The sequence below is a fragment of the Fistularia commersonii genome, chromosome 19, assembly GCF_037954325.1.
Source record: "Fistularia commersonii isolate RoL2024-O1a breed Wild chromosome 19, RoL_Fcom_v1.0, whole genome shotgun sequence".
Lineage (NCBI taxonomy): Eukaryota > Metazoa > Chordata > Actinopteri > Syngnathiformes > Fistulariidae > Fistularia > Fistularia commersonii.
In genome coordinates, this window is record NC_141302.1 from 3,851,597 (window position 1) to 3,879,575 (window position 27,979).

The window sequence follows — 27,979 nt, forward strand, 5'->3', positions numbered from 1 at the left end:
ACCCGCAAATAAAATATCACAGAATTTCCAGCGAGGTACTTTTTATAGTTCTGGGTCGATTTACATACGTTACGGAAATGTGAAAATGCAGACGTGTGACACTCCCACCGACACTCGCCTCGTTTCCTTTGGATTTAGCGCCACTTTCACCGTGTTGTGTGAAATAATTACGACGCATCGTATCTCACGTCGGCATTTTTAATGAACATTTCTTGAGAATACAAATACATCACGTAGAAATGATTTGGCGGGTGGGACACATGACTGATAAGGAGAGCTGCGTGGGGGAGGTAAATAAAATAAATTCAACACTTCATTACAAATTTAAAAAAAAAAATCTTCATGTTATCACTCTTCCAGCCTCAACTAGTTCATATCAGGCACGTGAAGGAGCTCAAGGTTGAACTAATGTCACAGGCCGGTTTAGCAGCACAACGGCTGTCCTATGAAACATTTCAGAAAAGAGAGCGTGCAGGGAGGAGGTTACGACGTCCCTCCTTCCCGTCTGCGGCGTGTTCGGCAACCGGCAAAGATCGTCCGACGTCGGAAAAACGCCAGGAAAATAAAGGCGGGATCGTTTTAAAAAAGCGTTTGGGCGTCTCCCGTCCGATCCGCGGGGATTTCGAATTTGCGTCGGTGTTACTGAAATGCCGCCGAATGACAAACGGCCTCGTCTATAAACCCGCGCTGAAATGATCCTCCGCCGCGTCAAAGTCGGAATCCGCGTCAGTGAAAAGTGTGTAAACTCATTTTCTCTGCTTCCCGAGTCAACGAAATATGAATTTATTGATTCGTCCTGATGAAATCCGTGCCGGGGATAAACGAGGGCCGCTTCCTCGTGCGACCCTTTCGTTTTTCCGCTCGCGACGAACGGAGACGGATTTGGGTGACGGTATCATAAATAACAAAAGACGACAAATTGGAGACAAAAAAAAAAAAAACGGAGGGGGATGTGGTGTATAAAAAAATAAAGCTGTGACCTTTCCGTGACTGCGAAAGGAGATTCCTGAGGAAACGGCGAGCTATTGCAAGCAGAGAGGAACTTGTTGCTAACATTTAGCACGGATTAGCTCCAAAATGTGTGTGTGTGTGTGTGTGATGGCAGTGATAAGATGGGAGTGTAAATAAAGCGTTAGTTTGAGGCTGACGTTCACAGTGGGTTGCGGGTTCGAAGCCTCCTTCATGAGGACGTCTTGGTAAGAGCTTCCGGCTGAAAGAGAAAATTCACTGTTTTGTAAACAGTTTTTGTTCATTCGTCCATGGAAAAATTCGGATTCTGGAGTTTTCCGGCGTCACTCGAAGTCCTCGTCGGCGGTGGCGGCCTCGAGGGCGGCGAGCGCCTCGGCGACCATGGAGTCTGTGACGCTCTGCACCTCCGCCTCCTGGCTCCTGGCCTCCCCGCCGTCTACGCTCTTCGTCACGGAAATCCCGCTCTCCGCGGTGGAAACGTCCGGGGTCTTTGCCGGCCCGCGGTCCTCCCTGGTGTCGGCCGAGGACAGGCTGGTGGTGCTGGTGTGGATGTCCACGGACAGGACGCTCCCCTCGTCCCCCGTGTCGCACGGGTACTCCGGCGTCCCCCCCACGCCCTCGTCGATCTCGTCCGCGGAAGGGCTTTCGTCGGCGCATACGGTGACGGAGCTGTCCCACCTGTTCCCGGGCCCCGCTTGTCCCGGCTCCCAGTAGCTCCCCTGGTTGTCGTACTCGTGGATGTTGGGGTACACCGGGACCTGACTGGGGCTCCTGCCGTGCGTCATCCACTGCGGGGCCGTGGCCTCGGGCTGGATGATGTACAGCCCGCCGTCGGCGGGGGCGATGCTTCCCTGACGGCGCTGCTCTTTAGCGGGGGGCGGAGCGGCGTGCAGCCGGTAGTTGACCTGGTTGTTGTCGGCCTCCAGCTTGAGGCTGCTGTTGCTGGACTTGCTGTAGCCCAGGTTGTGGAAGCCCTGCTTCTGGTTGTCATCGCCCCTCGGCCGGTTGCCCCCCGGGGCCTCGCCGGAGAAGTGGTGGGGGTAGTAAAGCGAGCTGACCGCCGAGTCGGTCTTCCCCCCGTCCGCCACCACGGAGGGGTCGTAGATGTAGCTGCGAGAGAGAAAGCGATTCCGTATTAATAATTCAGAGAATTTTTCGAGAAAAGGCAAGTCGGGGCTCGAAATGAACATGATATTGAACGCTCATCCAAATGAGAACCGTTATAAAAGTGTCCGACAGAAAGTGTCATCTTGCGCGCTCGCATCTTGTTCCTCCCACATGCGAAATGACTTTCAATCAAAAAAAAAAAAAAAGTCTAGTCAAGATAGACCAGACATAAGACAAAGGGACAAACTCCTACTCCAAGAAAGGCAACAGACTTACTGACTATTTCTGAGCGGCACCGTAAGGCTGGGGATACGGTGAGTCAATGAAAACGCCCTCTACCGCCGCCGCGGGAAGAGAGGGCGGCGCGGATCCATCGATCCACCTCTTAGAACTGAAGCTAGAACTTTATGTTTTTTTTTTTTTTTTTCCGTCCAGCTCCTCCTGCGCTCCTGTCCCGCTCGCGTCAGATATATTATGCAGGGTGTCGGGACGGGGATGGGGGGGAAGCAGACGGCCGGCGCAGTGGCGACTCTATATTTCTCTACGCCTCTAACGTTACTTTATAAATCTAAATCCGCCTACATTCCCTCCTTCGGTAACATCCTCGCAGGGGAAGTTCACAACTTCTTCTTTCCCTTGGAGCTGCTCCCCACAGCGAATCATCTGACTCCTTCTAACCCTCTCTTCTGCATCCACCAACTAACTGCGTGTCTTCTTTCACTCCATCCATATCTCATATCGCGCTTGAATATTTCAGGCTGATAGTCATTTTTCTTTTTTTTTGCTGTCTGATGTTTCAAGCCTGACTATCTTATTTCTAAGGTGTAATGGTGTAAACGTTAAAAATAACAGAAGAATAATAAATTGTCATAACCGTATTTTCCGCATCCGATAATAAAGCGCACCTTCAATGAATGGCCTATATTCAAAAAATTTCATATATAAGGCGCGCTGCATTATAAGGCGCATGGAATAGAAACTACTGCAGCGGCTGGGGTTGCGTTATGCATCCACTAGATGAAGCTGAAGCTAAAGGGAATGTCAACAAAGTCAGTCGAACTTTATCAATAGAATACAAACCAACGTTCTGACAACTCCGTTCACTCCCAAAAAGGTACCGTACGTACCGGTAGCTCTTTCCGGTAATTGCGCCGCCTTCGTCGAAAACAATGTTTTTCCAACTGTTTTTCCAAAGTTTTTCATAAAGCGAAAGCACCAAGAAGGAGCGTCTCTAAATTCATTGATGTTCATCGCTAGCTACCGCTGTTGCCTTCATTGGACTAGTGAGTGTAGAGACGCTTCTACTTGCTGCTCTCTGTTTGACGTCCTCCAACTGTGGCCGTTTTGCTTTGTTTCCTCGGAAAGTCTTCTTTACTCGCCGCCGATCATCTTGTCGCTTCCTCCACTTCTGCACCATTTATTCATTAATATTGAATTCTCTCGCTGCTGCTCTATTCCCGTGTTCTACTATGTGACCGATCGCCTTGAGTTTGAACTCTGTGTTGTAAGAGTGTCTCTTGAAAGGTGCCATTTTGGGTGATGTGGGACTGGAATTCCCCTTCAAGGTTTTTACCGTTACTTCGGCGACGCCCCCTGACCACGGTAGCCATAATTAACCAACATTGATCCATATATAAGGCACATAAGGATTATAAGGCGGTTTTTGAGAAAATTAAAGGCTTTTAGGTGCGCATTACATTGCGGAAAATACGGTAAATGTACATGAATACTTGATTCAAAGTGCAGACTCAAGTCAGACTTGAGTCCAGTTCATGCGGTTTTAGTTATTAAACAGTCAAAAAGGAGCAGCCCGCCCCTTCAGGGAGCGTAATAGGAGTTCCTACGGTGAATGCTGATTCTGCAGCTGATGGACTTCCTGTTTACTCCAGCTGAGTCTCTTCTTCCAGCTGCTCGTTTGGGAAATGAGTTTTTCATTGTTTGAATTTCAGACGTCTTTGTGCTTCGCCTGCGGTTCGTTCGTATTTTCCGCATCGCCCGTCAGATGGCAGAGGTCAAGGAAGGTCTGAGACTAATTAACGTGTGTTTAAGCTCAGAACCTTAAATAGACCCTTCCGGGGTGTAATGATTGTCTGATACACCTCCATGGTGGATTATTTTCGTACAAGGGTTTAAAACCTCTTGCACCACACACACACACACACAACCTCACACACACACACAGGTGTTTGTGTGTATGGCGGGTACAGGAACAGATTGTCAGACATCACCTGCTGTTTCAGGCCCATCCCTTCTCCCTGTCATTTGTTTTCCTCTCCCCGACACACACACACACACACACACACACACACACACGCCTGCTCGTCTCTCCTTCATTGTGAGCTTAATATGGTTTCAACTGGCTCAATAAAAACCCCTTGCACTTGACTCCTATTTCATTTTCCTGTCTTTATCCGCACCATCATTTCTTCCTATAAAACTGTGATCTGGACTCCCATCTCCCTTGCGCTCCTCATCGTAATTATTTACGAGGCGCTCATATTTATTTGTGTTACATCTGTAGATTTTGTTACCTGCGTTGATATTAAAATTGTTTCAACGTTTAACCGACCCCGCTTCTCGATCCGAGTGCGATCGGTTTTTGCCCCTGAATTTTTCAACCGGGATTAATCACCTTTCGGGACTAACGAATTGAAGAATCGCTTGTTTCGGTAGCTTCTTTGTCCCTTCCTGCCGAGCAGGCACACAGAAACGTCACCCGTCCACACATCTACAGTCTCGTCCTCACGCTCGCACTCGCCCGCTGACCCCCCGCATCTCTCGTCACAAATGGAAAGCCAAGAAAATGAATGCCTTCCACTTCTGCCGCTCCTCGGTAGCGCCACCGCTGTGTCCCAGCTGCCAAGGTGAAATCTTCAGCTCGCTTTCAAGCGAATGATAAATAAAAAAGACCACTAATTCATAAAGCCGAACAAAAAGCCGAGGGAGAAAGCAACCTGCCGTCGCTGCCTTCAAGATATTTCTAAAGAGGCGAGCCGTGCAGGCGGAGAGCATGTTGCTTTATGTAGTTATAGATCTACCAGGGCAAGAGAGCGTCTTGTTTACGCACAATAATCTGCAGACCTCAAGAGTGCAGCATGGAAATGTGTTAAGCCCATATTTTAATACCAAATGAGGAAATTCGCATTGAAGCTCTCGATTCAGGGAAGTCCCGGCTCTCGTCTCGCGGTTGAGTTTCAGGCAGGTGGAAACCGATTTTGAAAGGTCTTCCTCGGCCGAGAGGGAAAACTCAATATTTATCATTAACTCGGCTCAGACAAAGATTCGGGAAGCAAAACGGCGGTGGATGTCTAAAACAAACGGAAAGACATTAGGCGGAGGCGGGGCAAAAAAAAAAAAAAAAAACCCTGAAAAGTAACTTTTTTTTAAAAAACAGGTTACCATGGATACTCAGACTGAGGGATATTTCATAAGAATGAATACCACATTCAGGAGTAGAATGTCCAACAATATACTAAGGGTGTCTGCTTAACTAATAACAAATGTCGAAATCTGTGCATTTTATATTGCAACTCCGACTGTGAAACAGGGATAAAATGCAGAACTACAAATGAAAAGGAAAAGGACATACACTACGTTTAAGGGAAAGAAAACATGTGTGCAGCGTGAAGAAACTCAAAGGTTGTCGGGACTGTGTGAACGTCTGCCCGCTGATACTGAAGCCATACTGTTGACCCAGTAACCTCCAGGCCACCCCCTTCACACACGGCTAAGCCCAGAAATGTGACACTCCAGACAATTAGCGAGGCATGTGTGTGTATATATGTGTGTGTGTGTGTCGCAAGCAATCGCATGTGTGTTTGACATGGGAAAAAAAGGTGTGAGAGGGGGGATTCTGAGTCTGGTATGTGAAACATAGTATGGGCTTTCATTAATCTGCAATCAGAATCTAATTTCCAGGTCTCCTCCTTGTTCAGCCTTTGAAAAGTAGCAACGCTAGGCCTTAGCGAAGACGCCTCGTGGACTTTTAATGAGTGGACATACGGGCCAAGAAATACAGTCACTGGGGGTGAAAGCTATCGGCATATTGACTCAGAGTTTGTACAGAGTGCTCACATGAAGTTCAGAGTGCTGACATTTTATAAATGGACCTCTCACTTTCTGCATGAAAGGAGAAAAGAAATCATTATGTTGCCAAGGAAACATTTGATTTAGCACCGCCGACCAGCAGATAAGGAAATCAACGGCCGGAGAATGTAACAGATCGGGATGTTACAAGAACTGTTTTTTTTTCTACGGTACAAAAGTTGACGGGGGTGTCGTTGATGCGATTGGATAATGCAAAAACTTTAATACGCTTTGCAAAAAAGAGACGGATGCATCCACAGTGTGTTCGGCAACCAACCAAAAAGAAGAAGCGGAAAATGGTAGATAGCAAAAAAATGTAAACTCAAGTTCAAGCGTTCTATCGGGCAATTATTCAAGAGAGGGGGGGATGGCACCAAACCCGGTAACTAATTTGACCTTGGCTCAAACATTCACAAATGCAGATACACATCAGGGGGATGGAAAACAAGAAACATTACCACTCTTTCTAATGCTATGATTGAAGTTGCCTGCAGGCCAGGTACTCAACAATTTTAAATTAAAATCTATTTTTAAACACTTAAACAAGACTAAATAATGGATTCAGATGATGTTATTCATTAAAAACACATCTTGTTAAACCAAACCACAGCAGCTTCTAACCCTCTGACTGAGGAGGAACCTGGCGTCTTTTACGGATTTGAATTAATCGAATCAATTTGGAAATAATGGCTTAAAAGTATAACATGGAAGATAATAGAGGAGGTGGACTTGATATTCAGGTAGTGAGCAAACTGACAATAGCTCTGAGTAATGTAGTTTCCCAGTGGATGTTTTTTTTTCTTTTCTCGGTGGTCTGAACTGATGTTTAATTTTTTCTTAATTTTTTTTTTTTTTTTTTGTATTTTATATAATTTTTTTATGTATATTTTTTTTCCCCAGTGGAAGGTACCATTCTAACGAACGATCCATAATCGTCACTTCCGGCTGGACACCGGAAGTGCCACTGTCAGGCAGGTAAACACCTGAAATGACCTCTTCCGGTCTCACGCAGATCGGACCGGAGTAGCGGCGGAGGAAAAGAAGAAAGAAAAGACAAACGGTAGAAGAGAAGAAGTGTTTGTGCTTCACGGGAGTCTTTTTAAGTATTTACACACCAGTTATAAGTAGTCGGACGCGAAGCTTCAGCTGTCCTGGCGAAATGTTCTCCACCTCCGCGCTAGCTAACGGAAACGCAGGCGGCGGAGCGACGAGACCGAAGAACAGCTCCGCGCTCCCGGGGGAGGAGGAGGAGGAGGCGCGACCGATGGAAGGCGCTCCGGAGTGAAAGTACGTCCAGAATAGGTCAGTCGGACCTATTCTGAAGAAAAGGGGGGAGGGATTCATCTTTTAAATTTTTCTTTTTTTTTTTTTGCAGTTTGCATGACAACCGTAGTCCCATTTTGTGACTGTTTTATGCCTTCAAAGCCTTTAAAGGGATCCCCGGTTCCCAAGCTGTTATTGCTCTATTTAATCAATATTTGTACCAGCAACATGAAAACAATAATAAAATCAATTCATGTATCTGACACATCAAAAGAGAAAAACTTTTCTCACAGACAGCATCACAATGCTGTTTTGGTCGTGATGTCTCGAAGATCATCATTCATTTTTCTGTACGGTGCAAAAATGTTTCATCTGTGCAACTCTTTCCATTTGAACCTGAGAAAGACATGAGCGGGGTTGGGGAACACTGAAGGTGAAATGAGATTCAAAATGAAGATGTGTAAGGAGGCAAAAGTCGCTGGTCTGCGTGTGGCAATTGCGTTGCTACACTAATATTTTTGTCCTTGTTGTTGCCATTCTGTTGTCTATTTTATCCCTGTAGTTATTCCATTATCTATTTTTATCCTTGTCTTCTTCCTTTAAATTGTCTCTTCTACTTATATTTGTTATTGGTGCGCTGCCGTGACAAACGAATTTCCCCTTTAGGGATCTGTAAAGTATTATCTTATCGTATCTTAACAGAGAGAGAGCGTCTGTTGTTAGTAGCTTCACCTTTTGTCTTCGGCTTTTCACTGTACACTTATGGATCGCTGTGCTGCCTGGCCGGGTGACCCGTCATCAGCCTCCCCCATGGTACCTGGTCTTTTGGGATCAAATGCTACTTCTTTAGTAGCAGATTGTTGGCATGATCGCAGTAGAACTTCTAATGTCTCTTGCCAGCGGGGATTTTTCAAGCAGGCTTCATTCATTTGTATGTGTGCTACAGAAAACTGTCGCCAAGATGTTTGGCTTTTGTCCCTGTTTCTAACTAGCATCACCGGTGAGCTCTTTCAGTAGCTTAGCTCAGCTAAATGTGTCAAATGCAGTCCAATTCATCTGGAGAGACGTGGCGAAAACACAGTTGCGGATCCTTTGGAATTTGAGTACGTCTTCCCTTCTTGTCCCTTGGAAAGCTCTGTAGACTAGCATCAGTCCCTTTGTTTCCCTTGGACTGGAAATTAGATCCAAAAGCAGCACAATGTAGCATTATTACAGTATATACCGTACCGTACCGAGCGAAAGTTAACACCAGCGGAAAGCCGAAGTTAACATGAGCAAATGCCATACGTCATCAACCCAGCGTGTATCGCATTGGTAAAATAACGTCGGTGCCCCTGGGTTAAAATGTGTCATAAATTGTGATTTTGTCAAATAAATAAAAATTCTTCATGCTTTTTTAACAACACATTCTAGTATGAGAGAAGCAGTAAGGCACATTTCTGCCTATTGGTCCTCCCAGGCGGGATTGCCTTTATCATGTGATGTCATAATCTAACACACTTAGTAGAATAACTATAAACCCATGCAAAGTTACTGTTTTGCCAAATTAAGAAACAAACCCATTTCAAAGTGCTGTGGTTGATACTTTTGGGAGTTACAAAACTTGTTTCAACACTGGGCAGTCAGAAAAAATAACACAAATCTGGGTACATCTGTTCACCCAGGGGAGCCAGTCCTACTGTGTACGGATAAAAAGTCCCTTACAGCATCTTTACAAATAAAAGTAAGTAAACTTTTACATTTATTTCATAAAAACAAAAGCTTTATTTTATTCTTTTATTCTTTTTATTCTTACTTATTCTTTTTTCTTTCATTCTTCTTCGACTTCTATTTTTATTCCATAAATATAAAAGTTTATCCAAGAGTAAAAATAAACAAGTGAGTACAAGCTGATAAAATGATTACACAACCGACACAGCACATGTATTGTTTTATGTAATGAACCGCCGGTTTATTTCTGATCCAGACTTGTACTGACTTCGGGACATGATTATACGGCAGATTTGAAGCGAGGGAATTCTTTTTCAAGCGGAGACAAAACATTCTTCAGAAAGCATCTCATTTACATATAACCTTTGGCTTATCTGACTGCGATTTTCATTTTCCCTCCCACACAAGATGCCCGTGGTCTTAAGTCTTCTATCTATCTCATATCATTATGAACTGATCCCCTTCATTCTTTCATAAGAGCATTTCTAAGAGTGCTAATGTCTATTTCTTTATTTGGTGGAGACTGAAATATTCCAATAACGGTTGGAAGGATTATCATGAAATTCGATACAGACACCCTTGAGGCCAAGTAGATGAGTAATGACCTTGGTGATACCTGGAGGAGTAACACAACACTTTCCGAGTTAAGTGCCCTCAGCAGACTGGAGGGTAGCGAAGTTTTCTTCTGCAAAGTCAGATGGCTGGTGAGGACAGAGAGCGGAGTTTTGTGTGTTGCGCGTGGAGCTGAACTGAATCTGACATCAGAATTAAAATGGATAAATTGTTAAATGTTGGATGTGACTACAGATAAACATCTCTGAGGTCTAGCCAGAGAAAACTCAGACTGCCATAAGCCCTAAAAATATGCACAAATATTACGGAGCTCAGACGGCTTGATGAAGGGATGGTACGGCCACGTGTCCAATTGCATAAACTACTTCAAATTACAAACTTGGGTTTGTGCCTCAGGAAATATATTTCCGTCTGCTTCAAGGTTTATTGAGGTGCGTTGCATTTAAGGTTCATCCCAAAGTGCCAGCACAAATGCTTTCAAAATAGTTACTGTCACAACAAGATTTCTGGCCACTTCAGTTACCATGGTTACACTACATTTTCATGTCAACCAGTGTTACTTGGAAAACTTCAATTGAAAAAGCATTTAATTATAGCTACTTTGAAATGGACCAATAGAATATTACAAGGAAACAATAATCTCCTTAAAGGAATGAAAAGCAAATCCAACGGAAATTCTCACAAAGCAGAAAGTAACCAAAAATATGTATGCTTTTAGATAAACTACTCTGAGTGACCAGGGAAACAAGAAGAAAAGCTAGAGAGGACAAACCGACTGCAATACAACATAGACTTCATTGGAACCAATGCAAAAATGCTTAAGGATTGAAGGGTTTTCCTTTAGTATTTCCTGAGGAAACCCTCGAGGTGATTGTATCACTTTTGTCTGTGTGTTTGTTGAAAACTCGGGGCGACCCTAGTCTCAATAGTTTAAAGTGATGTTCCTGTGTGGTGGCATTTAACTGTTAGCTTCTTGGAGGCTGAGCTCAGCTAAAGGCATCAGAAAATCTTTGGGTTTTCAATTATTAACTCATTTAAGAGTTGTTCTTTTTCAAAAATTCTGTATATTTAAGCAGTATTCTTTGCCTTTCATATGTATATCTGTCTAATACTCTACCAACATGTAATACTCCATCAGAACATTTAGCTTTGTTTCATTCATTATCCTCTTGTTTTTTGTTTTTTTTTGAACGGATGTATATTTTCACTTGAAAATTACAGTTTGAGAAGTATGATTTGTTTTTCTAATTTGCAGGTTGTGAAATGTTAAGAAGTGTTCGTTAAAACTGACCGAAAGGAATCAATAATAAGTGGAAAGTTGAAATGGAATGAAAAGTGATACAAAAACAAGCAAATATTAACTGGTGACTTAAGAGTCTCCCACCTTTTTATCATTCGACAGCATTGGCACCCCATTTGGCCAGCCTTGTCGTGGACCTGTGGAGGGACATTAACAAAGCAATTAAACTTTTATCTCACAACCATCTACAGGAATAATGCAGACAGCGTTTTAATTGGCAAAGAAAAAAGAAAAAGAGTAGGCACACATCATTTTCTGACTGTGACATTTACCTGTCGATGTCTACTCTCATTTGTCAAAGAAAGGTTAAAGTCGGCGCCGTACCTGACACACACACACACACACACACACACACACACACACACACACACCGACACACACACACAGACTGCTATTGATTGTGCAGAACACCACCTCTGACATGTGAGAGCTTTTTCAATAGGGGCTTTTTTGGGGACTCTCTGGAAGATTCTACCTTATCAGTGCAGGTTGGCTTTGCCCTTGGTGTCTACTCTGTTTGGACATGAGAATGAAAACTCTGTCTGAAGCACAGATAAAGCTGTTATGGCCATCCATCACGGTTATGTGTGTGTGTGTGTGTGTGTGTGTGTAGTAACCGGTATTCCTCAAACACTTGGAACACATATTACTTGTCGTGCTCACATTCAGGGGACTTGTCTCTATTTTCAGTAAGAAAGAAGTTCCTATAATATATCCAATTATAGGACAACGGTATTTTCCTCTACTTACTGAAGTGCTTTTCTCTCTTAAAATGTTTTTAAAGTCATGTATTTTGACATGTTTTATTTCCCTTACAGATACTGCACTGCGTCGAGATCCTGGAAAGACGATGTTTCTGAAGGTGCGGGTGATCTTTTTTTTTTTTTTTCTTTTCTTTTCCCCAATATCCCACACTTCTTTGAGGAAAAAAAAGGCTGTAAGTCAATCTTATACCACGTGTGTGTGACAGGAATGTGATTGCTGTAGGATTTGTATCTGTGTCCCTGATGGTGGAGTGTTTCTCTAAGCTTTGGTATTTCACTGCCCGGGTAAATAATTAATCACTCAGTCTGAAACAAGTTTGTCTGCGAGAAAGGACAAAGATGGATCGACAAAAAAGGAGGAAACAGTATCTCTGTAGAAATAAGGAAAGTCTGATGTTAAACTGCATAACTGTATGAAATGACAGGCTTTTCCACAATCTGGTAGGATGTAAATAAAATGATTAATAGTGGTGTTCTGGGGCTGCAGGGGTTTTCTCCTGATTCACTGATGTTAATGATGAAGAAGATGGCGACACCCTGCAATACTGCTTTCTAACAAAACACTGCTTTTAGTTCATGCAATTTTGACTTTCAGTCTAAAACACTTCCAAACTTCAAATAGCAACAGGTCTTTAACTTTGTTATATCACCTGCTTTTTGTTTTCTATTTGTCCAACCTCAGAACTTCCCTCTAGCAATCCCAACAATCTTATCAACCATTTTATTTTCTGCTCCATGCCGATGTGAAGCGACACAGCCTGGTGATTTAAGGAGCCCTTGTTTTGATGCCACTAACCTCCCTCATGAATATGCAGCAGCATCACTGACATTTACCAGTTAGATCACATAGATACAACCTGAGTTAATGATACAAATACTACTGCGGCCCTGCTTGAATGCCAGTTATACTTCTCCGACGCTTGTTTTCGACCTCCAGTAGAATTTTTGAAAAGTAGCCTTTAAAAATATGAATTTGTGGAGAAGCGTTGACGGCGGAACAAACAAGGCATCATTGACAGGCAAATGATAAAATTTCACAACTCAGCTTTGGACAAAAGTGCATCTTTACATAACTAACAATGAAACAGGATCATTTCAAAACGATGAATCTAATGACATTCTGTAGCCCTCCGGTCTTACAGATGAAGAAGATTCCTGAATGTAAATTTTTAGGATTACTAAAATATCAAACCATCATTCAGTTCGAATATGACAGATCATCCTGCAAGTTTATTTTCAGGAAACTTCAGGAACATTTTTTTTGGGATCCATTTATATAAACAATCTTGTGTATTCAATGCTCTAATGACTGATTTAGAGTCTTCCATTACAAATGCGATTGGTTTCTTGTAGATTTGCAAACATTTGCCAGTTGGTTTGAGTAAGAAGATAAAAATAGAAGCCTTTGGTAACTGTTGAAAACCAATCATCATGTAAACCATCAAAAAAGGACACTGGCATAGTGATGATGTTTTACAAAATAAACAGGAAAGCCTCAGAAAGTTACAATCACTCATTACTTTTTAGATTTTTCATTTAAATAATACAAGATAAGATTTGTTTTTATTTAGATGCTCTATATAAAGTTAAAGAACACTTTACAGTTGCACTTATTATCTCTCCTAGTATTGCCTACCACTATCACTTTTTCTTTACCTGTTTTTCAAATCTAAATCCTGCAACTATGATATAAAAAACGCTTTGGTAATTCATTCCACCGAGTGTAAAGTCCTTGAGGGAGTGAACCAAGGGGGTCTAGCTGGACTGGTATGAAAAATGCATGTGGGCCGAGGGAGTGCCCTGTGGACCTGCTACTTGTGCGGGTTAAAGGACCTGCTGGGCTTCACATCCAGGACTGAAACCCCTGCAAGCTTACAAGGCTGTCAATCTAATCCCGTGAACAAGACCATATTGGTTAGGTCACATTTTTTGTATGAAAGGCTGTATTATTCCTACAAAAGCAACAAAGCATGACTTTGCTATCCCAAGATGTCTTATGATCCCCCCCCCCACAGGAAAGTTGTTGTGCGCCTGGACATAAAAAATGCCTGAGCCAGAGCCGGGAGTTGTTGCTGATGAAATAATCTCAGATCTCCTATGTTCTCTGTCCTCATCATAAAACCTAAGACAATGACTAAAACATAACCATCTAAGCTTTCACTGGGACCTCCACTACTTTCAGTGCTACTTGTGAAAAAAAGCAACGGGCGTCTGCAGTGAAGTTCAGAGGCTGAATTGAGTGGCAGTTCAACAGGTTACACTTTAAATATAGGACACTGCTTCACACACTGCTGCACCGACAAGCAGCCGCACAGCTGATGTGCACCTTATCTTCCAGAAGGGGAGCAAGAGAGGGCCTAATTTCCCAGCGGACATCAGAGACTATCACATTAATAGAGTGCTGCATTCACCCAGCCGGAGAGCTGAAGTCACTATAAGCTGACTTTTAAAATTACATGTCACAGTCAAGCGGGTCAATAATAATCGGACGAGCTCCGACCCCCTCACGCTGTTCCTACAGTAGATGATTTTTTTTTTCTCCTCACTACCACCAGCTTTCTCATCTTGTTTGTTCTGAAACACATCTCTGTAAAATGTGCTGCTGTCTGCTATCTAATACCCTGGGGGGGAGGGGTTTAAAGTGCTCGCCTTGAGTTTTGTAGGTTTGGGTTAATTTCAGTAGGCTCCGAAAGCTAAGAGCTCTCCTTGCTAAATAAATCGGCAAATATTTGCAACCAAAAATTCTTCCCCACTCATTTACATGAATGTGTCTTGACAGAACAGCACGAATTAGATAGGAGTATAAAGGATGAATAAGCTCAGTCCGTTGCTGGCCTCAGGTATTCCATTGGAATCAGAGAATAGCATCATTCTGAATGGGAAATGTCTTATTTAATTGGGCTGCAATGCTATGGGAGGAAAATATAAGTGGGATTATTTTGAGTGATCTTGCAATTTTAATTTGATTTGTTATACATGTTAAAGGAGGTGATCGTTTTTTCCATCATGAAAGTGGTTTTCATTGGGATCGGTAGAAAGAACAAAGATACTTTTCAAAAGTCGAGATTATGGTTGGGGCATTTTATTTCTATAAACATAAAAGGTGCAAGGTGAATATTACAAACAGCAAAATAAATGGTAAATGATGAGATGAGACTGACCGACACAGACATAATTATTCACTGACTCGGGTTTCCTTTTTTCTAGTATTTTAGCATCATATACCCTGCAAGCTCTGATAAATTACCGTCTTTAGTCACTATTTCTACATACCAATCCTCACACATATATACATTCATACTTTCATGGTGAGTTAAGGAGTTGATGAGGTTATAGCCTATTAGCATTCTGAGTATTTGTCTTCTGAATTTTGCACATTAAATATGTTGAATTTGAAGATTTTGTAAAAGCTTTAGCAACACAAATTGGAAAAACAAGATTTTGTTTGGAGTTTTATTGCAATTGTTATTACTGTTACTGTCCAGGCCTAAATTATAACAACAACAGAAATCAAGTTAATGGAGCATTTTTATTAATTGTCTGGGGAATATTTATTCTTGTTAGTAGTTTAACGGATATTTGGAAACATGATTCATCAAGGGTAATAATGGATGAATTGATCAGCCGAAGCCAGGACAAAGTAAAAATGGCAAACTTCTGTTTTCATCTGACGGTGAGGCACAAGCTTTTTTGTCATTGTCACACAAGTGTAATATTTGATCAATCCGAAGAAATAAGAGGAGGGAAAATGGTCATGAAGAAGAACATGAGCATGAACCAATGTGTCGAATAAAGATGGAACAAGATGATCTTATAATTTTTTTTTTGCCCTGAAGTAAATCTCATGACTTTCCCTCTTTGTGTCAAATCATGGGTGTGTAACAACCTTTGGAAAGGCTGTGAGAGGGGAAACAAGGTTTTCTGAAATAAATCAGGAAACAAGAATTAAACCATTAGTTTGTTGCAGCAAATTAATTCAGATATTTGCTTAGCTGTGTTTAAAAAAAAAAATTGCTTCCCCTAATGTTTTGATGTGACTATTTCATTAGTTCAATTTCATTTGTCCATAAAATATATGATTTCTAAATTTTTGTTCAGGTAACAGGTTTTATTAAAAGTGAGTGCATAAAAATGCATGAAAAATATCATTTTACAGGAGGATCACATGCATATTGGTGTCCCCGACTGTTGTCGAACATCCTGCCATCATGAGACGGTGCTGATTAATATCTGGCTGACCCAGTCGGAAAAAAAGTTTGCATCAGAATGGTGTTGGGTTACAAATTTGCAACACAAAAACTGTCCGAGGGTTAAATGAGCGCTGACAGTGTGACTGCAGTGTTACCTGCCCTGGGCTAATCATACTGCTTTTGGTCAGCATAAACAGTTTCCAGTCGGAAAAGAACTAGTCCTGCAGGAGTGGACGACAACATGCCATCTTTGCCTGGAAGCAATGCGCGCTCTTCCAACGAAAGGCTGCCTCAGGATACAATAACAGGCCTTTTTTTTTCCAACAGTGAAGCATGATTCATGTGTTTAAACTGATTTGTTTAAAAACAAGGAAAAAAAAAAAGAAACGTCCTTCTAAATCTAAATGTAGAAATTTCTAGGAAGAGAAGTAACCCACAATTTCTGAAAAAGATACAGGATTTTGCTTGCCGGTTGACCTTTAACTCTGAACTACAGTGGCTCAGAATACAGTGCAGGTAGAAATGGAAAAGAAGGAAAACAGACAAAAGAAGATGTAAGGGCAATTATTCCAACTGTGGCAATAGAGATCCAAAGACCCAAAATTCTCAGTTATGGTAAAAAAACTGGAATTGAACTAAAAAGCATAATGAATGCAGCCTAAGAAGGGCATAAGCCAGTGTCTCTCTGAGCCGGTCCCAAGCCCGAATAAATGCAGAGGGTTGCGTCAGGAAGGGCCTCCAGCGTAAAACTTGTGTCAAAACCAAATGTGCTAATCAAACCTATGAATCTCATACTGGATGAGTTGAGACCCGGGTTAACAACGACCGCCATTGGTGCCAATAACCAACAGGATACCAGTGGAAATTGGGCCACTGTGGGTTGAAGAAGGAGAGGTCGAAGATGTGTTCAGAAGCAGAAAGAGAAGAGGAAAGGCAAGAGTACAGGGCCGAGAGAAGGGACTTTGAAGATTGGGAGAGTTGGTTGACATGATGCAGAGAAGGAAGGTGGATATACTCAGTAGAAAGATATCATGGTATTAACAGAAAGAGAAATGGAGTAGGAGTTAGCCTGAGGGAGGATTTTGTGAGGAATGTTTTGGAGGTGAAAAGAGTGTCAGATAGACCTATGAGTTTTGAAACTGGAAATTGAAGGTGTGATGCTCAATGTTGTTGGTGGCTATGCCCAACAGATGAGATGTACATTAGAGAAGAAGGAGAATTTCTGGCGTGAGTCAGATGAAGTGATGTAGATGTAGATGTCCACCCTCTCCCCGAAGTGAGAGGGTGGGCATTGGTGCAGACTTCAATGGACATGTTGGTGTAAGCAATAGAGTAGATGAAGAAGTGATGGGCGAGTTTGGTATCCAGGATAGGAAAACAGAAGGACAGATGGTTGGAGACTTTGCAAAAAAAAAAAAAAAAGAAATGGCTGTAGTGAACACTTTTTTCCTGAAAGAGATCAGTGACGGCAAAGTAGTGGTAGGTGAGAGTGTGGCCAGACAGCATAGGATGATGGTTTGTAGGATGACTCTAGTGACAAGAAAGGTAAAGCGGACAAAGGCAGAGCAAGACAAAGTGGTGGAAGCAGAAAAAAAAAGCAATGTTGAATGGTTTTCAAGGAGGAGTTGAGATAGTTTCTTGGGGGTCAGAGAGCCCTTACTGACGACTGGACAACTACAGCCAGTGCGATCAGTGAGACCGTTAGGACTGTACTTGGTGTGTCGTCTGGAAAGAAAGTAGATAAGGTGACCTGGTGGTGGAATGAGGAAGTGCAGGATTATATACAGAGAAAGAGGACAGCAAAGAAGAAGTGGGACACTGAGGGGACTGAAGAAAGCAGACAGGAGTACAGGGAGATACAGCGCAAGGTAAAGGTAGAGGGGGCAAAGGCCAGACAAAGGGTGTATGATGACTTGTATGCTAGGTTGGACCACGGCAGAGGTGTATACTGCATTGTGGACCACAAAGTAGCAGGGATGAGGATTGAGATAGAAGAACATAAGCCAGAATTAAAGGAAATGTGCACAAGACAGTTGTGCGATTTGGAGACAGCGACATTGAAGGAAAGACAGGATGGAGAGCTGGAGGTAGCAGCGACGAAGATGGTGACGTTCTCTTTGGGAGTGACGAGGATGGATAGGATCAGGAATGAGGCCATCAGAAGGACAGCACACGTTAATGGTTTTGGAAATAAGGTCAGAGGGAGCCAAATTGAGAGGATTTGGTCATGTACAGAGGAAAGATAGTGAATATATTGGTAGAAGGATGCTGGAGTTGGAGCTGCCAGGTGGGACATCTCGAGGAAGACCAAAGAAGTTTTATGGACGTAGTGAAAGAGGACATGAAGTTGGTTGGTGTGAGAAGAGGACACCGAACATAGGGTTAGGTGGAGGAGGTTGATTCGCTGTAGCAATTTCTGAAGCTAAAAACTGAAAGGAAAAGAAGAAGGACTAAAAACTAATTAAATACTGTATGTCAATCAACAAAATGTTACCATAAGTGCAAAAGAATTCTGGAAAACTCTGGAAATCACACTAATACTCTTGAGTGATGGAGCATTTAACAAACAGAATTTATTCACTGAAGGGAGATTCTTCTTTCTAAGTTGATATTGCGATTTATCAAAATAGGGCCTTGGAAAAATATGCCTGTATTTTTTTTTTTCTTCCACAATGCGAGGCATGTCAACTTGATGTTTCCATGGGGACGAATGACTCCACTGTGCATCAAACTGTCCAAATGGCAGGTCATGACGCTCCTTCCAGACTTTCCAAAGTCAGCATGAGATCAGGGATTCAGTTTGTGCATCAAAGGATGATCTTTCACTCCGATATTGGCCATTGTTGGCGGGTTGCTTTTCCTACCCCCCACCCCCGCGCACCATTCAAATATATTATATATTGCTCCTGTTCTTTTCGATAGGCAAGATTGTAGGGTGATTACTGAAGGGCAAAGATATTTCAGAGCTGGATGTTGAGCCTGCCTTTCTGAATATTTTTCTTCACAGGAAATTGAAACATTTCATCTCAGAGAAACTGGTGCAATAAAAGCAAGATTGCTGCAGACTGTACCCTTAATGGGGACTGGATTGAAATCCAGGGGATACCCATCCAATTGGCAGTCAGGACCATTTTTGAAGGATTGCCGCGGGAGGAAAATTTCACTCTGAAAGATAAGGCTTAAAAAAATAAGGCTTCCTCTGGAAAGAGTCCAGTTGAAATTGATTTTGTGTTTTCACTTCCATTTGAAGGAAGGCATCACTGTTTGGAGGTGGAGAGGCTCTTTTCACAATGAAACCAAGTGCAGGCTTTTAAAAACGTTAAAAATCTGGCAATTTAGCTCAAATTAAAAGGAGAAAACCGGTACAGTTGATATTTTGTTTTAAAGCACACTGGGTTCTTAAATTCCCTGATGCATAAAGAATGGTCCCATACTTCAAAAACCGTATCTTTTCCACAGAGCATACAATGTTTTCTTAATTGGATACAGGGTTAACATAACCAAGTAGTAAAAGTAAAGTAATAGTTGAGTTTTTAGTGATTTTCTAATCCCTCGCTGGATTTCAATTAGGATTAATGTTCAATATTTGCAAAAAAAAAAAAAAAAAAACCTGAATGTTTTGAATAATTTAGTCATCAGTTTCTCCCAGGAAATTGGCTAGCGGTGGTGGGAAACACTCTTCCCAGTGCTAACCGTGGCAGTTATATGGCTATGTAAACAGTTGCCTTCTCATTAAACATGTAGCTTTGGCGGTGCTGTGCTGCTTTAGATAATTGCCCCAGTTGCTTCAGAAATGTATGAACTGTCATGAGATCCAGATAATGAGCAATTCACATGTTCAGCCGAGGGTCCCTCTAAAACCCGGAGACTTATGTGTTGGGGCTCATGGTTGTATTACAATTCCCAAATCATGACTAAAGTGTGTATGTGGAATAAGATATCAATTTTCATGGCTAAAAGAAATGAATGTTGAGATATCTAATATTGTGTAATTTGATATCTTGATATCGCTACCTATTAATTTTTCAATACTCAAAATAAAGGATAATTTTATCGTCAGCCTCCAGATAATAATTGTCAATTAATATTTGTTATATGTTTTTATATTTTGCTTGAATTTTACATTTTCATTTTGTCAAGTGTAAGGAATAAATGCACACAAAGCATGGTCGCTTATTGCAGTATAGAAGGGAAACTACAAATAAATAGTTGTTTATAACCCAGCAGTTCACTGTAGTGATTTGATCTTCATGCTGTCAAATGACAAGCGAACACAAAAACACAGTGTCATGTCCCAGAGGAAGTCTTCCCTCAGTATTGCATATCTGACACCGTTTGTTCTGTCAAGCCCCTCAGACCACTGAAATCCATCCGTGACCATTTTTCTGGGTTTGGATTGCTGGTCTAAACATTGCGCTTATAAAACCAAATACAGACGGATGAGCTAAAGAGACAAAAAAAACAGAGATTGGATTGCATTAGCCTCCACATAGTGGACCAAAACTCCCATTTCTCCTCTCTGGAGGCGGTAAATAAAAAGCTGAATTGAAATGCTGTCACCTGAGGTGCGGACTGAAACATTTTATCCAGAGTGGTCTCGAGTGAACTTTTCGACAAAGACTCCCGAGTCTTTCACACTCAAGACGCGCTGCGGTTTTATCACCTGATAGATCTCTTGAAAGGTCAGCTCACAATAGCCACGTTACATTTTAGAGTTATAAAGTCACATTTTAAATCTAGGCAACGCATGGAGTGTATTTTTGAGTGTGTGTGTGTGTGTGTGTAAGGAGGGGAAAGTGAGACGGGAGATCGTGTTCATGTGGCAGACGTGGGCAGGGTGTGGCGATGGGAGAGTGGGCAAACAGGTCTGACACCCATCGCTCCATTTCTTGTTCATCAAATTTTTTTAAACGCGAGTGGTTCGACACATCGGTTCGCTTGAAATTTGAACTTTTGCAAAGTGCTTTGCCGTTTACAATTAAGCAGAAAAATGAGAGGAATTCCCTCAAAATGCGTAATGAGCGTGTCAGTCAAAGGTTAAAGTGAGGACAGTGTTTTTGACGCATTTTTCAGGTCATTAGTGTTGAAAATGTTTAATATTTCACTATTTTTGTGACAAGTTTGCCCATTTATTTGGCAAACTACAAATTATTCCTGTTGCTCTGCATTCTTTCATCCATGTTATCTTAACCTTTGCTGTTGACTTTTGTTACAACCCATCTTGCAAGTCACAACAATTGGTTTTGATTTCGGTCAGTGTGGAGGGCTGATTTATTGATTAGTATGGGTCCATTGCTAATAGGGACGGCAATCTTCTGCAAACTGTAGAAAAGTGAAACATTGCAATATTACTATATATAAACAATGTCAGACTTATTTTGAAATCCCTCAAGCCACTTTATGTTCCTATAACAACTATATGACAAAATGTCAGCATTTTTTTATCCTTTTAATGGTCTAGGAAAGGAAAATATTTCAATTTAGATCGGTCATAATGACTGATATCTGTTCATGTTGTGATGACAGTTTTGCGTTACACATTTACTGATTACCTTTACAACACTTAACGCCAGTTGAACACTCATAGAATAAACATTCCCGCATGCATGACTTCATCTGTTGCATCTGTTTATTTTTTTGGATGCAAGTCACATACAGTTCACTTTTGCTTTGCATGTTAATGAGATTTAACATTTGTCTGAATTGGCTGATCAGAATTAAGAAAAAAATTTGAACTGAACAAGAGAACTGCCATTTCTCCGCGATTATGGCACTTTACTAAAGTAAGTACTGAAGTGGTGATAAAGGAAATGTATTATAAACTAATTCATGAAGATTGTGAGATGTGATTGAGATGAATGAATTAAATATTTCAATCTTTGATTCATTAATTTGGGGGTCTGGGAATGCTTCTGTATAGATTGAACGCGGAGTTTCTTCAGGGTTTGCGTTACAGACGTGACAATTCATTTTGGAGACCATCTAAGTGTCCAATATGTCTAACTCTTGATTCAGCTGTCTTCACATCAAAATGATAGTTGCCCCATGATCATGGATTCATTTTAAGAAATTTACATTCATTTACGGCCAGTTGACAAAACTCTGTGATACCAACACAAAGTATTTTCCAAAGCTCCCTTCATTGACTGAAAAGGCACCAGGTCTTAATGCAGCTCCCTCGTGCCCAAAATTTGAAAATCTTAGAACCAGTGTTATTTACCGGCTTCTATCTCACTCACAGGTAGCCCTGAAGAGGAACCACAAATGAAGTAATTATTGACAGGATTTCCGTGTAGCCTTCACAGACCGCTGTGACCCCTGCCTTTCTCCCATGAAAGAGCACTGAAACATTCGATAAGGCAGCCACTTTAGACCACTTATCAGCTCCCGAGCTTTTTACAATCCAGCAGAAATGTCAATACATGATTTCCAGAGTCGGTGCGTTGACAAAAAAAAAAAAAGAAAAAAAAAACACTCTATCACCTGCTGCTTTATTCCACTTTTAATAACCGTAATTTACACTAGATCAGATAAACTTCATCACATAATAACGCTTTCCACAAAAGACCCGGGTGATTGGTCCGAGCTATATGAGCTGTTTAATTTTCCAATTGTGTCTCACAAAAGCGGCACAGAAATCTTGCTGAATATGCAGGAAGTAAGCCACAGAAAGGACAACTTTTGATTTGCATTTGTCCTTGCTGACCTTGGGTGGCTGTTTGAGCCAGGTGTTTTTAGACAAATATATCCATTGACTATTGTCATGGCAACCAGTTTATGTAAGGTCAGCCCCTATGAAGGGACGATCGACAGTTGGTTTTCATCAACACACAATACTTGTTTTGAAGAGGTGGTCTATATTTGAAAACAGTTTTTAATATTTAGCCTAACTTTCTACAATACAAATTCTTGTATTTGTCGTATCGATTAACAATCGAAAATATACATTTTTTTGATCTCCCATTAGGAAAATGAATCACATGTAACCAATGTGATGTGAACTTTATACTTTATCATTATCAACTATATCAACTATAACTGATGTGATTTTTATAGAGGCAATATTCAGATTACGCTTATACTGTTGACTTAGATGAGACATGTACAAATGTTAGTTTGTCATTTACACATTAGTCACGATTTGGGGAAGGGGGAATTGAACATTTTATTAACTCTTCCAAGATAATCTAAAATGAGAATCTCACAAAAGCAGTCAAAACAAAGCGAAAAAAAAAGAGAACATTTCTTTAAAATTCTTCATGTGTCAGTGTTCAATTGCTGATGAGAACTGGAACATAGACTTCAAAATAAAATCTATAAATATACCAGAGTGTTTCATATTTGAACATATCTGTGCTGCAAAAAAATCGTGTGAAGATTGGAATAATTTGGGAAAATCTGGAGACAGTAAATATAATCTTGGTGCAAACTCCTCCCATGGGAGACATGAAAAAAAACTGAACACACACAAAGACCATAAAACTTCATGACATCGCTGTTAGTTTTCTTTGAACAATGTACCATTTATTGCTCGCTGCCGTCTCCAGCCGTGGAGTCCGAGCAGCGCCGTCCGCGGGAAGGCAAGGACGGCAGAGAGGTGTCTTTGAGGTCCAGAGGTTTCGCCACATTTTACACTTCACGATCAAATTACAATGAACGATTAATGATTCATTAAATGATAGAGGGCTTCGGTGGCATCGCTGTACCAACAATGTCCTTCACATCTTTAATGAGACGGGCCTGACTGAAGTCTTCACCGCGATTACAATTTATTATGTTCTGCTCAATTTGCTGACTCACTCTTTAAAAATAAGCCCCGCCCACTTCAGAAACTGCCATCAACCAAAACAATGTTGCTTTGCAGGAACAATGTTTGTGTGATTAAAATTCAAATTTGTAAGAGATTCAATCCCCTGATCTTCCCCCTTCCCTTTACCCGAAGGGCTTATCTTAGCTACTAGATTTGTTATTAAGTGCTGTGACCGACTTTTGTGACAACTTATAATTTGTTTAAGTTATAGTTTTAAAAAAGCAAAAATGCTTTCATTCCAGCACAACAAATAAAAATACATTTTATGACCGTAGTTTGAGTATGACTGAGTTGTAAACATTTGCTGACATAATCATTAGTTTTGGGAAACACAAGATTCTTGGCAGTTTGTTTATGGACAATCCAACCTACTGTCCTGACAAACTGCGGAGGTAATGGAGATAAATTGATAATGAAAATAGCTGTTGATAGAAACATGGAATAACATGTTTTTCCTGCTTCTAAACTGATTATATCATGTTTTTTGTCTACATCTTCCCGCACTCTGTTTTGAGGTATTGAAAACTGGCTTCTTCTCCTTTCGTCATTTCCCTTCTAGGACTCGCCACAGCGAATCAACCTTTTCCATCTAACCCTAGGTATTGAAAACCGACATCAAGCAAAAAGTTCAACTAGTATTGACGGAACGCCATTCATCTCATCCCATGGGAAACACTGTCCCCATAATAAATGTCAAAGCCAAAGCACCTCTGGTTTTAAGATGGTATCAAAAAACTAAATGTGCTTCTGTTTCTGTAATATGATGAGTTCAAACGTCTTCTCCAAATGGCCCGCGGGCACTGGTCGGATGAAAACAAGTCTTGTCTCCACTCCATTACCCAGAAGCCTTCACTTGTCGATAGCTTTGCCCGGCTCGAACGTTGCAAACAGCCTTGCCGCTGTTTTCTCCTGCGGATCCTGACCCGGGAGCACAACATTGTACTTTAGTGAGTAAACAAGCTAGAGAGGAGCCCGAGAGAAGACACACGTGGGTTTCGTATTTAATATCGTACTATAGATGTACTACATCAGAATCATCTCTCTCGGAATACTTTAACTGGGTACTTTTTTCAGTTCTTTGGGATTTCAGCTCAGCGTCGGCTAAGAGTTAACTGTCTGACTCGAGTGGAAAAAACACAGAAATATCGACAGCAAATTTAAACCTGCAAAACCTTTGAAATTATGAAACCGGGCCCAAAACACTGTGCCACTGTGAAACAATTGTTACAAAACGGACACTGACGGTTTAGACAGCAAATGAAAGAGTTTCCCAAAGAATTTGTTTTGATTTTATTTAATTACGAGGAGAATTAAAGTAGTCGTTATTATGTTCCTTTGACACTCAAATAGCTTCTATATTCTTTTCTCACTTGTTTCAGGCATAATTTAAGAGAACCTAAAAGCACATCTCTTTTTCCTCTTTGAAGAGAAAATGAGAGAGCAAATACTAATGGTGTAAACAATTATAGGAAAGTTGCCTCGGAGATCTTCACTCGCTGGACGGGTGTGTTGAGTAACTGCAAGTGAGGTTTCTAAATATGTCTCACTTTGTGCTTTTCAGCTGCAAGGTTTCAAATCTACCTCCTCTCATTTTTTCAAATATCTATTCTGTATTTTAGTCACGTTAAATACCAAAGTGGTCATTTCTGTAACCAGATAAGAAAACAAACTTTGCAGTTGACTGAATGAACCGTCTTACTGTTGGGAGTTTTTCTCTGCTCTTCTTTCACAAAGAACCCAGTTCTGAGGTAAATGACGGTGCTATCTGAAGTAATGTCTCCATGAGATGCCACCATTGTTTGTGTCAGGTCTCTGGACACTCCTTACTGTCCTCAGGAATAAAGCTAGTGTCAACTGAAGCCTAGCAAGATGGATTCTTGCACAATCTTGAGATAATATCAATCCAGTTGTCTTGAAAGGCCTTAATCGTGCTTCTTCATATCACTATCAGGCCGTTTTTATCAGCTGACCAGGAGAAACAAGATCAATTTGGTGACTATTTCCTTCAAAGGATGCACTGAAACATAATACAAGTCAAAAATGATACTAGACTTTAAGTTAAACTGGCAGCTGGTTATTCAAACCAATATATATTAAAAATAACTCTAATATAACAACATTTGAATGCAAGTAAAATGATGCATCATCGCCATCATCAAAACTATTGCTATATAATATAATCTTCTTCATTATTATGAAATCACCTGGCTTTTTATTTAAAGAGTTTCCCAGCTCTTTCCCAACAACACAACCATTACTAATAGGTAGTAACATTGTTTGTACACACAGATAACGAAGGGACGAAACAGCATGGAGCATTGTTCTTGTATTTGTGTCCTTTTGCAGGTTAAGCCATTCAGGAGAAACAGCCGCGGCGCAAAGCAAAGTAGAGCTCGAGCAAATAATATTTGCATACACTTTTAATGACTTGTGTTTCAGATAACAAACGGGTGGAGCGACCACTGCCGGCTAGCGGAGTGAGTTTAGCAAACCACAGCTTAGCATCCTGTGAAAACACACAATGTTTCTCTCAGGAGCCCAGAGCGCCTCCTTTCTCAAATAAGGGAAATTTAATTTTAATAATTCATAATTTCTGGAGCCGCAACACAATCAGGTGTCGCACAAACATACTTGACCACAGTCAGAAAGTCTGTACGTGGTTTAGACCGACCAAGGGTTCATGTGTTACATGTGCAAACAAAGCCCAAGGCCAGTACACGACTTCTGGTTAAGCGATTCAAAAGCACTCCCCCACCCACCCCACTCCTCTACTCTATCCTAGCAAGGAGAACAAACCTCCCCAATAATAGAATTGTTCACTCATTAACCCTTTCCCGCTCACAGCTGCTGTATTCAGGGTCTGACGGAAAATTTTTGAGAACTGTCAAAATTGAAAGATACAATGGTCCCCAGTGTGTGTGTGTGTGTTTGTTTAAACAAATATACAAGAGCCCAGGTGGTTCTGCAGCCGCTTAAAAAAAAAAAAAAAGGTCAGTTAATTATTAAGGTGAGACGATTCAATAACAACGATTTGTTTTGCACTTGACGTTTTAACAACTAGAATTAATATGCATGTTCTTTTCCGTAATCCATTATGATGTTGAAACAAGAAAACTTCCCAGGCGACGCCGGAGACACTGGAGGCCGTGTAACAGTCACTCCCATATACCTGAAGATTTCTGGAGGAAATCAAAGTTCAAAGTCACTTCCAGTTTTGCACGTGTTTCGAAACTTTTCACTTTTTCATATACCGCGGCATTATTTATTATCAGTATTTGCACATCGGGATCTGACATGGGGTAGATTTTTCTGGTACAGTTCAACTCTTTTTAATGCAACTAGTGTGTCTCCAATTTGACTGTCTAAATAATGTGGTGATATTGAAAAGAGCCAATGTAGGTCCGCGCTGTGAGGGAATAAAAGCAGCTTTTCAAACTGTCAGGTTGGAGAATAAACACTGAAATCCAGAAAAGTCTTTCTCTCTGAAAGGATTCTTTAGCCTACTGTTTGTAAAAGCCTCTACCTGGTTACACAAATAAACACATGTTTTCACGTTAAACCGGTTAACTTTTGAACTTAAATAAAAAGGCATCTGTCAAACCATCTGAGAGCAATAAGTGTTGCAACTCTCACATGTCTACGAACCGGTAAAACAAAAGAAATTAAAATAAAATAAATACCATAAATGCTAGCAAGAAACGACAAGAGTGACGCCGCATCATTCATGACGCTAATAAACTGCTCTTCCGACCGTTTCCCTCCGCCCGAGCCGGAGACTTTAATACCGCATTTATAACGTTTAAACACAAACGGGTACCTTTTTTAGGGATAACTAAGCTTATTACTTAACTATTTTGTCATTATTGTTTCAAAAGAATAGCGAGGTAACCCCAAGTTGGACCTACCTGTTGCGCTAGGCGAAGGTGTGGCACTTTGCCGTAGGTATCAAAAAAGCACGGATAACTTCTCTGTCATTGAACTTCTTTCTCTTCCGGTTCTTTACTAAGTAGAAAATAGAAATAGAGTCTCCATTTGACATCTTCAGCTGGAAGCGACTTCTTTCCTTTGGCTTGAGATGTTGTGGCGAGTCACTGAGAAGAGCGGCGGCCCCCCTCCTCCTCCTCCTCCTCCTCCTCCTTGTCCTCCTCCTCCTCCCCTTCTTCCTCGGTGAATCCACCGTCCCATGTCTGCCGGTTGGACACCAGCA

At 41.3% G+C, this 27,979-nt stretch overlaps 1 protein-coding gene across 1 annotated transcript; it reads right to left on the reverse strand.

The window, feature by feature from the left end:
* Positions 1 to 180: 180 nt before the first annotated feature.
* LOC147223480 (uncharacterized) lies at positions 181 to 27,964 on the reverse strand. The gene is made up of 3 exons (XM_086166361.1): positions 27,678 to 27,964; positions 11,093 to 11,145; positions 181 to 2,079 (listed from the first exon to the last, which is right to left on the reverse strand). The coding sequence occupies exons 2-3, from the start codon at positions 11,122 to 11,124 to the stop codon at positions 1,293 to 1,295; spliced, it is 819 nt and encodes a 272-aa protein (XP_086022487.1). The 5' UTR covers positions 11,125 to 11,145; positions 27,678 to 27,964; the 3' UTR covers positions 181 to 1,292.
* Positions 27,965 to 27,979: the final 15 nt, after the last annotated feature.

Excerpts from the sequence above, each read along its gene's own strand:
- LOC147223480 (XM_086166361.1), bottom strand. The coding sequence starts at position 11,124 with ATGGGGTGCCAATGCTGTCGAATGATAAAAAG. Across the intron at positions 2,080-11,092 it reads TGCTGTCGAATGATAAAAAG|CTACATCTACGACCCCTCCG; the intron begins GTGGGAGACTCT and ends TCTCTCTCGCAG.